A 10,913-nucleotide genomic window follows, 5' to 3' on the forward strand; every position below is an offset into this window, starting at 1 on the left:
AATTAAAATTCGAAAATTTTTTCTAAAGCCTCCAGGGGACTTCGTTTTCGCACGAAAAAATTTTATGTGCCCTTATTGCATCCGGACCCACAATTGTTGTATAGTCTTTTAAAGAAGCGCGCCATTCTTAAAATAAACTTTTTATCGCTTTTAAGTTATTATCAGTGATTCAAAGTATTCTCGACCAGTTCTCTCTGCACTAATCGTGAGTGCGTAAACAAAGTTAAAGCTGGAATCAGAAAGGAGTCAATACATATGCATGCAAAGGGTAACGACTAACGATTGATTGTATGAAATTACCAATTAAATGTTGTGTCATAGGAGTACGGCAATGACCATGTCTCCAGTGTAACGACGAATTTGCAATTCAGGCTGATCCAATTGCAATCAATATGAACTTTAATTAACTGAGCGCGCTTCTATTCCAAATAATCGCCTCTAGCCATAGTAATTTGATCAAGGTCTCTAAAAACAACAGGAAGACATTCAAGACGTAGAAGAGTTTCATTTCCATACAGAACTTTTAAACTGAATGAATTTCCAGTTTGGATCGCGTGAAGGAGAAGACGAACAGGCGGGCAATTGTCCACAATTATTTTTCTCATGCAATTTTTCAATTGAAATCTTATTTAATTTTTACAGTAACCGAAATAAACAAACCAAATTTAATTTTAATTTTTGCATTCAAATTGCCACAACGAAAATAATATATGAAAATCATTATAGGCACACTGCTGGCGGAAATCATGTACACGCTTTTTTTAAACTGTTGCCAAAGTTCCTTAATCTTTATAATATTATAACATATGAAGATTTTAAGATTTTCCTCTTAGTACCGCGAAATTGATTAAATTCTACTTCTAAGAAAACCCAAGATGAATCACAAATTTTATTTTATAATATGATATTGCAGAAAAATGTCAAATTTTGATATTTTTGAAAAATGGGCTTGTCTTTACATCCTGATCCTGTAATATGACAAATTTAACTTAAAAACTTGAAACTTTAATTTAGGAGAGTTATTGCTTGAATCATCTTGTCAATTTAATGTTGGTCCCAGGATTTTTTTTCCTAATTTAGCGATTTGATCAAATTTTAAAATTTTTCGCTATTTGTTAAGAAACATTGTTTGGTTCAAAATTGAACTCTTTCGTTGATATTCTTGTTGTTGTAAAAATTAATTTTTTAACTGAAACTTTAACTATTCCATGTTTTGTTGGTCTTTTATCTTCTTTAGGTGAAAATTCAATGATTTAGTTGAAAATTCCTTTAAAAATTCAAAATCTAATCAAAGATTCATTTATTGTATTAAAAATGAATATTTTTTACTGAAAATGTAACTATCCCATTTGTTGTTACAAATTTAGAATCTTGAAGATGATTTTGGTTCAAAGCCCGCTTATTTCCAATAAAAAAAATTAACACGGCCTAACATTTTCATACAATTTGAGATTTATTCGAAATTTTATAATTTTGTATTCAAAGTTAAAACAAAAACTAATTTCGAGCGAAAAGCACGAGCATGAATCATTTAAAATAATTTCAATAATTCATTAGATTATTTCAAAGTTTTAATTTAATCGCACAGGAATATTTAAAAAGAATAAATCTTTCTCAATTCACATAATGTTTTTGTACGATTTTTCTTATAAGAAGGGATTATTTGTGGATCAAATTTTCCAAATCGGTTAACTGTACATTTTTACTTTAAATATCGGATGGGGCAATTGATATATAGAAAGTGTTAAAATCGTCTATAAGGAGTTTTATAATTTATTAATGTCATTGACGTTGGAGATACTGTGCCCTACTTGGGACACACTCATCTGACTCACAAAAAATAACTTTTCTTAGAATCACAACTTTGATCCTCAATCAAAAAAGTCTGAGTTAGTAATTTCTTTTTCAGAATAATTTTCATCAAAAATTTAAAGTGGTAACATTATTTCAACCAGGCTTACATATAAAGTCACAGGACAACCGGGCATTCTTTTTATATCCTGCGAAATGGAAAAGGTAATCTTATAAGGAAATCGGTCCGATTTTGAAACATTATTGTGCAATTCTGAATAAATAATCTGGAAGAAGTCGTAAAATAAGGTTTTTTCTTATAAATGCCCAATTAAAACAACTCTGTTACATAGTTTTAACAGCATTTTCATTAATTTTCAATTCTGAAGTTTATTATTTCGGAGATTGCATTTTATTAGCTTATAAATAGGTTGAAAGCTATTTACATTGTACATAATATAAATCTAGGATGAACAAATTTGGTAAATTTTTGAAGGCCCTATTACAGAAAAAAGCAAATTGTATTTGTTTAAACTTTTAAATAACAACACTTCTCAGCATAATATTACACAGTTTTTTCCTTGCATGGTGCAATCACTCAAAGTCAAAACAGAAAATATAGTCATTTTAATACTTTTTTTTCTGCTAAGAAACTATTTTTGTAGAATAACTTTTTTATTCGAACTTTAACTTTCCATATAATTCAAGAAAAAAAGTTGTACAATTTGTGCTGATAATAAATCGTTACGGTACTACAGAAATTTTACTTTTGCATGAACCAAAAAACAATAAAAAATGTTTATTATTTTTAATTTTATTTACATTTTTTAAATTACATTATTAAATTGAATTACAGTACTAATCTCGAATACATTACCGTTTAACAGTGAATTTTCGAAATCTCATTTGTTGATACAATAATAAAAAAATCATTTATTAAAATTGTATGTAGTTAAATTTTTAAAATAAAATCTTATTTGAAATTTTGTTGAAATTGAACGTAGCTGTCATTTTGAAAAATCTGTTAACATTAATATTTCTTGAAGTCATTATGATATAATGGCCAAAAATGGTATTTTCTTAGCTAAATGAAGTCCTTGCTGGTTTTTCGAAAGATTTGTTTTTTAATTTACTACAGTATCCAAATTGTAAAGAAGATTTTTGTAATTGGCATCAGGGTCGATAATATTTATTTTTGTTCTGCGATTAATTTTCATATATATTATGTATATTATTCAAAACATGTCATGTTTCTTTGCAAATTTGGTAAGTTTAGTGGTTAATATTATAATAAATTTCAGCTATGGATAGGGGCTGAAAATTAATTTAAATGACCTCAATTTTTATTTACTTTTTAATTATTAAAGAATTATAATTATTTTTATGAATTTATTTCTTTCGGATTTTTAGCAAAAAAAATCTATCATATTTTGATATGATGATCTTCAATTTTGATTTCTTTTAGAACAGGATCATTGTTTGAATTAAAACAATTTTATTTTCATTTAGCATTCCCATATCTCGGAAATTCGCTTTTATTTTTGCTACAAATTAAAAATATACGATTTTGAAGCGCTATCCAGAGCTGATTTTAAAATTCCATGAAATTTTAATCTGAAAATGTACGGTAGATTTTTTAGAAATCAACTAACTTTTTAACATCACACTTTGTTTATCCGTATTCAGATACTCAATATCTCACGATCATCTTTTTTAGTTTTTATTTTGAATGAAAATTTTATTTTTTTATCTCAATTTATAGGCGAGGTTACTCGAATTTTAGGTTAGTGCCACTTTGGGATTGCCAACGTTGCACATTCATTTTCTCGGACCTGGATAACTTTTTTCGACCAAACTTTCTTGGCATCAACTTAACACTTTGGCTTGGGAGAGGACTTTTGTTTTATCTTCGGATAGTGATTTAGATTTTACAGAATTTTTTTTCGCTTTCATGAAAAATTCCCATTTTTTATAACCATCATAGTTTTCAACTTCTCAATATAATTTATAATTATAATTATTATAATTTCCTATTTAAACTTTTTTTGTATCTCGCGTTGTTTGGCTGATAATTTTAATTTTCAATTTTTCAATAGCATTTTCGATGCTTAGGAAAAGAACAATGTTTCGCATTGTTTGGATATTTATTTGTTCTTCAGTAAACCAACAAATTGTTTTTCGAAATTTTTTCTGTATTTCGCAGTTTTTCTGGAAAATTGCATTTTTATTTTTTAAAGCGTTTTTACGATTAAAACAAAAACTATGCATCTAATCCAAAAATGATCTCCACAAAATTAGTAGATCTTTTTTGGATGAATAATTATTTTTCTTCATATCTCGTGTCTAATCACATGATTCTTCCGAAACTTATCGTAAGAACAGGCTATAGACAGAAAGACACCTTCGTCAAAATCGTGTTTTCAGACTCAGGAGGTCTCAGAACATGGGGATTTGATGAAAACAGACGAAGTCAAATTTTACATAAAATTAGTAACTTCTCATTAGGATAAATGTAAAAAGATAGTCAAAAGATAGTATAAAAGTAGGTTAAATTTGAAGAGTATTAAAATGAAAATTTAACAAAAGAAAGGCTTTTAACCTGAACAAAATAATTATATAAACCACCGTTAAAAGAAGACCCACGATTGATAATTTTAACATTGACTACGTTAAAAAGAAATTGAAGCAAATCAAAACCTCTGTTCCCTGCACTCATTTAATTCCCTCCTCATCAGCTCGAGCAGATTAAAATCTCGGTCAATTGACCCTTTTTTTACCAGTTCCATCTACGGCTATAAAGTCAAACTCGTAAAAGTGAGAGAACTATAGCGGAAGAGGTCAGCCGGCCGGAGAAAGGATTAAACGTCGCAATAGATTCGGGGGCTCGCCGATGGACACGTGAAGGCCGAAAAGAGTAAAGTAGAAACAGTAGTAAGTAGTTTGTAGTAGCCGTAAAGGATGAGGCTGAGAGGAGGCTAGGAGTCGAGTCATCATGCAGCCAGAATATAGTCATTCGGGTTGCAAACGGTTGCAATAAGTGTGACGCTACACACTCGGGAGTACCACACCATGACTCCATGTGCCAATGACGTATCGAGCGGTCACCACGCAGGCTGACGTCACGATCACGACCTCAGTCAGTCCACGAGCACGTGAAGAGCACGCTGCTGATCACGCGGTGACCAACTGACAGCTCGACTCCAATTGGCCCCTGGAGCCGAGCCCCTCGCTCCCATTGGTCCATCGACCGCACGCCGCATGATCACATACACACCCGACAACAACACATCGCACGCCCGACCTGAGAAAGCTTCATTGCTCTTTCAGTTCTTCGCCGAGTACGTTCTTTGATCTCTTATTCTACGAGTTCCCGCGTCGTGCTCTAGATCCGAAGGAACTGTAGTGTAGTTGCTCGAATTTATTTCAAGTTTGTGAATTCTCAGTTTGTGAAATGGAATCTACACCCACACCTCTTTCGCCTCCAGCATCACCGCAGCTCAGACAAGTCCATGTAAGTAGTGTGACACAAATTAAAATTGCCGCCACACACGCCCGCGAAATACAAATCGCACGGTCCGCTTCTCAGCCGCACCTGATTCAACTGTTTGCTCGAGAAATTCTAGGTTCAAGGAACTCAAAGTGCTTTCGTAATTCAAGATCTAGTTGCTTCTGAAATTGTAGGAATAACTGCTTCCTTTAACCTAGATCGCTTATGGTCTTCCTCAAATTCAAATGTAATTCATTCATCAGTCTTCAGCTATTAAGTGGGTCAATGATTCATTTACTATTTATTAAGATCTCGAAATTTGGCAAAAATTTCATTTATAATCGATTTTTTCAAAATTCCACACTCTTCAATTTCTTTTTTTAGAGCGATTGGAAACGAAGGAATTATTCTATTCCTCAATCTTAGCTCAATTTGAACGAAAGTTAGAGTTAAGCACACGGGGCTACTACCCCCCAGCTATATGTCTCAAATTAAAAAATTTTTTGGTCCCAATCACGCCACCTCAAATTGAACGTGTCTGAAGTCGGAACTCTGAAAAACAGTGTTTCAAGATAATCCTAAAAGTTGACGAATGCTATATAAGCACCTGTGTTAAATTTGTTCTTTAATCCCAAAATAAAACACACCCACTTCCGGTTCGTTTCATAAGATGACCAAAGTATCCAAAGAGCAAAGTCAATGTATCCACGGATGAAAATAAAAAATCGTATATTTGACCCTGTTTCATAAAAAAATGTTCAAATTTGGACAAAACAATTTTTATACTCTGCAATATGAAAATGGATTACTTAAAAATATATTATGAATCGGCATCAATCAACTGAAACAATATAGTATATTATGCACCATGGGAGAGAAGCAGGATTTTTTCGACGAGTACTGACAAAATACAAATCTTTAAAAATCCCCTCTTCCTTGGTGCATGCAATATTTTTTACAACAAATTCATGATTTCATACATTATTTGTAACCTAGGCATGATTTCTGCTCATATGCAGAAATTTTGATTTTTATCTTATGAATTTAGGCAATTTTATAAATTATGGTAAATTTCTAATAGTTAAAAAATTAAATTTTTTTTACAAATTTTCTCAATTTTGAAAATTTCTTCAATTTTGAAAATTTTGCAAGTTTTCAAAATTTTACAAATTGTGATGAAAATTTTAAAAATTAAAAAAATGTTTTAAATTTTGAATTTTTTTAAAATTCTACAAATTTTACGGATTTTAAATAAGCTACAAATTTTAAACATTACTAAAAACAAAATAATTTGATTTAATGAACCACTAATCCCTATTCTAAATGTAATTTGACATACAATCGATATTTAACTGAATCTTCAGAAAATAAAATAATTAAACTATAAATGAATTTTTTATGATTGCAGCTGGAGCCATTGCAGTCAATATTCAGCGTGGCTGCAATATTAGGAGAAAAACTCATCAGCAAGAAGAGTTTTAATGAAGAAAATCTGAAGCGACCCCAAGATGGAAATCATCGTCTTGAATTGCCCCCAACTCCGCAACCGTCTGACTCGGAAGAAGACGAATTGCCTCGCAAAAGGCGCTGCTTGGAGAAATGCGAATTAGCGAAGGTAAGCCACACTTCGCTTATCGACCTAGTCCACTTTCAACTCCTCAGGAGTGCAAATTCTACTCCATTTTCATTTCCTTTTTTACCACGTGCGCAAAGTGTTTATGATCACATTGAAAAGCATCCCAGAAAATATTTATCCTTCGAGCATTTTATTCCTAGCGTCTTTAAACTGCTCTATAAAAGCTATAAAAACGCCCACAAATTAAATCCGGCTATCTTTATCTAAATCTAAAAGTAAAAAATGCGTTGAAATGAAAAAATTTCCAGCTACCTTCGAGGTGGAAATTGAAGCACTTATTTTCTTTATCGACTGCACGTTGTACTTTCTTATCTGCCAAGCCCTATGATTAACTGCCGATGATAATTCTTAGAAAAAAAGTCAAGCATAGAATACATATAGATCACTTTTAAAATATCCATAAAATTGTTAACAACATTTAAAAAAAAATGTCAATAATCTTTTTAAAAAGTTATTCCTATTCTTGAGATATACGTCTGACGAAAAGAGATCTTTACTACTGGGAAAACGCCTGACTGCCTGAAGAGCAGCTTCCTTTTCCACTTGCAATCTAGGTTTTAAGTAGAAACATACTTTTTGATAAGACGCATTCCTGTCTGTCTTGTTAAACGAATTGGCCTCCAATTATCCTTTCACTCATTCTAAAAAAATTGTATCTTTCTCTTTCCAGCTTCTATTAGATGGCACGCCACCACCGAGCCCAGAGCCTGCACGGGCCTCAGTCATAATGCGTGCGAATCGCGACGGAACCTTCTGTCCCGCCAACCTGTTATCACCCTGCAGCAGACCTCTCATCTCTCAGTTCGAAAAGTCTTCAGCTCCATGCCCACCGAGTCCAAAGGTACCTCCAGTGCATCAAGAAAATATACTCAAGAGTCTCAAATTCAAAATGAGCCTAAGAAAAGAGGAAATCATCGTCAATAATAAAAACACTGATCGTGAAGGCAGCCAGCCCAAGTTGCAGCCCTTGGCTCCAAAACCAACTCCAATAACCATGGTGGCAGGACTTTTGAGTTCTCCACTCGTTTTGCCCCGAACCCCTCTACTTTTCGTAACAACATCCAGCACCCCGACAACCACTACGACTGCCTCTGTTCCGGAATCAGCGACCCGTCGCAGAGTCTACGAATGTGAACACCCTGGATGTGGAAAAAATTATTTCAAGTCATCCCACCTCAAGGCTCATACCCGCACTCACACTGGAGAAAGACCCTTTCCTTGTCCTTATGAAGACTGCGGAAGACGATTCTCCCGTAGTGATGAACTCTCAAGACACAAGAGAACTCACACTGGTGAGAAAAAATTCGTTTGTACAGTTTGCCAAAGAAGATTCATGAGGAGTGATCATCTCGCGAAGCATGTAAAACGCCACTCGAGAGATAGAAATTCCGGATCAGTTAGGCTTCAGGGAGGTCTCCCTCAAGTGGCACCAGGTCAACTTAGAGTTAGTCTCCTTCCGGTTTTGACTCCGAGGATTCAACAACAGCAAGTGCAGCTGATGGCTTGAAAAGCCTACATGAAAAGAAGTTGTGTTTGTGAGGAACAGAGTGGACTTCTTTAAAATCTGAGATCAAGTGTCAAGCTTCGAAGGAAGATGATGGTTCCAAGAGATATTTCAAATTCTGCCTGAAATTCAATTTGCATTTATCCATTTTACATTTAACCTTGTCTTGGAGGTTTACGTGAGCAACCAACTACCAGCTTTTGCCAAAGTAAGGAACATATTTGTTTGGATTCCATGTTGGCATTTGTAGTTATTAGGAGTTGCTTGTGATAGAAATAAATCTATTGAAAGAAGGAAGAGACCAAAATTATAAATAAAAATGAAAAACCAGCAAGCTGGTAACCATGTTTCCTGTGTTCAACGATGCTAATCGAGAGTCGGCGTCGACCCAGTCGAGGAAGAGGTTGAGTTCTTTTGTCTCGCTTGGCCTACTGCGCTGATCTCTTTCACTGGTTCTTACGCTTCCGAATTCATCGACGTATCTTCTAGTTAAGAGTTAGCGCTCAGGATGGCAGCAACCTCTGCGTCATGAGACAGTACTTAAGAAAAATGATAGACTTTTTGTACGGGTGATCAAATTGATCAAAGTGACCGTGCGACCAACGAGTACCTAAGTGTGTCTGTGATCAGTGATGTTTGAAAACGGGAGAGAAAGAGTATTTATTGTGAAATCGCTGCGAGAAGTAGCGCCTGTACATAATTCTGTATGCAGATACTTGTTAGAGTGATAACAAACTGTTGAAACAATTTAATTAATTATTTGTATATTGTAAATTTCATCTGCGGGTAAGACTACTCCCGAGAGGGAGATTACGAGACTTTAAAACTGTCATTCATTTTTGTACATATTTCCAAAGAAGACTAATTAAATCTTATATACTTTCTTATAAATTGTGAGTTTAATGTATTTGCGATCAATTACCCCTCCTTAAAAAATCACCGTCTCTATATTTCATTTATATAAAATCATTTTGAAAAAAAGCGTGAATACTCGATTAAAGTTGTCTGTTTGAAATTATAATGAGTCTTTAGACAAAATTGCAATATTTTATAAAACATTTTTACAATAAATGATTTTCAAATTTTCTATTCTTATATAGTTATATAGTAATTTGAATTTTTTTTAGATATAACCTCATTAGGAAAAAATTTTTTTCACGATTTATTTATATTATGAAGAATGAGTAGTGTCATTAAATATATAATTTTATCCTTGATATTTTAGTCCATAATAATTTATAATATTTTATCGTTTCTACAACTGTGTGATCCAAGGTTCTGTTATCCAATTTGATCAATCCACTTTATGAACTTTTTTATATAATAGTAAAACAAAACATTATTTAACAAGAACACAATTTTACGTAAGAATGAAAATCAAAATTCAAGCAAGGTATTTTAAAGGAAGCCATCAGCGACGATGGATTGCAAATTTAAATCAATGTTTGTCATATTTTAAATGATTGGAATATGTAAAATTTTTTCTAGCATATAATTTTTAATCAAAAATTGCACCAGATACCCTAAAAAGAAATTTTATTTCGTTACTAAATATAGGAATATGGCAAAATCGAGGTCATAAGAAATCTTGTACCAACTTTTTTAAAAATTGTTCAATTTTAAGCAATTGTGTATTTTTAGTACAAGATTGCCTTCAAAGATTTTGAAAAAAACTAAATAATCTTGCAATATAGATATTTGATTTAAAAAATTTTCTGTTAAGAAAATATTTTTAAAATGTCAGCCATAGAAAAATTTACCTTCAAAATTGGAAGCAAACGAGTTATAGATCATATCTTCCACTTAAAGATAAGCCTTCATTCATTAAATTCAACCATTTTTCAAAAATTGGTAAAAGGCAAGAACAACAAGAAATTAAATTGCAAAAAATATTCTTAAAATAAAATTCTTTCGTAAGTTTCAAACATTTTTGCATTCGAAAATATTTTTTTATGTGAGATTATATTATCGTTATTATGTTGATTATTAAAATCATAAAAAAACTTTTTTTTCACGGATCTAATTTTTGGCACGAAAAATATTTTAAAGTTGATTGTTTATATCAATATAGCTCTACGTATATACAAAAAAGGCTCTTAAAGTTACAGAAACATTAGAAATTATTTCAGGTCGTCGGTTGACAATGCAATCCTTGCGAAATTACTTCAAAATAAAATGTTTATCACTATTTTTGACACCCATTATATCTATGAGATATACATGTAAAAAATAATGTAATAATGATAATACAATAATATTCTTTCAAGGTCTAGAATTTTTCTTAAAAATTGTTATTCTTGAGTGTTTATGCGAATTTACAAACGAAGAAGAAATTTTTTCAACATTCAAACGAATTATTATCGATGCCAAAAGTTATATTGTGGTTTTCAATACATTCTAATTAGGAAGCAATCCTGTTCCAATTGCTGATGCAAATTTTCAAACAGAGAAAACCTAAAATTCTGGCATATTTATCTCGAATATATAATTACCAA

The 10,913-nt window shown here is 32.2% G+C and overlaps 1 protein-coding gene across 1 annotated transcript; it reads left to right on the forward strand.

Moving 5' to 3' along the window:
- Nucleotides 1–5,084: 5,084 nt before the first annotated feature.
- Nucleotides 5,085–9,208, forward strand: LOC117167724 (Krueppel-like factor 11). The gene is made up of 3 exons (XM_033352872.1): nt 5,085–5,302; nt 6,687–6,893; nt 7,585–9,208. Exons 1-3 carry the CDS (start codon nt 5,243–5,245, stop codon nt 8,419–8,421), a joined length of 1,104 nt encoding a protein of 367 aa, XP_033208763.1. The 5' UTR covers nt 5,085–5,242; the 3' UTR covers nt 8,422–9,208.
- Nucleotides 9,209–10,913: the final 1,705 nt, after the last annotated feature.

Source organism: Belonocnema kinseyi, chromosome 2, assembly GCF_010883055.1.
Source record: "Belonocnema kinseyi isolate 2016_QV_RU_SX_M_011 chromosome 2, B_treatae_v1, whole genome shotgun sequence".
Classification (NCBI taxonomy): Eukaryota; Metazoa; Arthropoda; class Insecta; order Hymenoptera; family Cynipidae; genus Belonocnema; species Belonocnema kinseyi.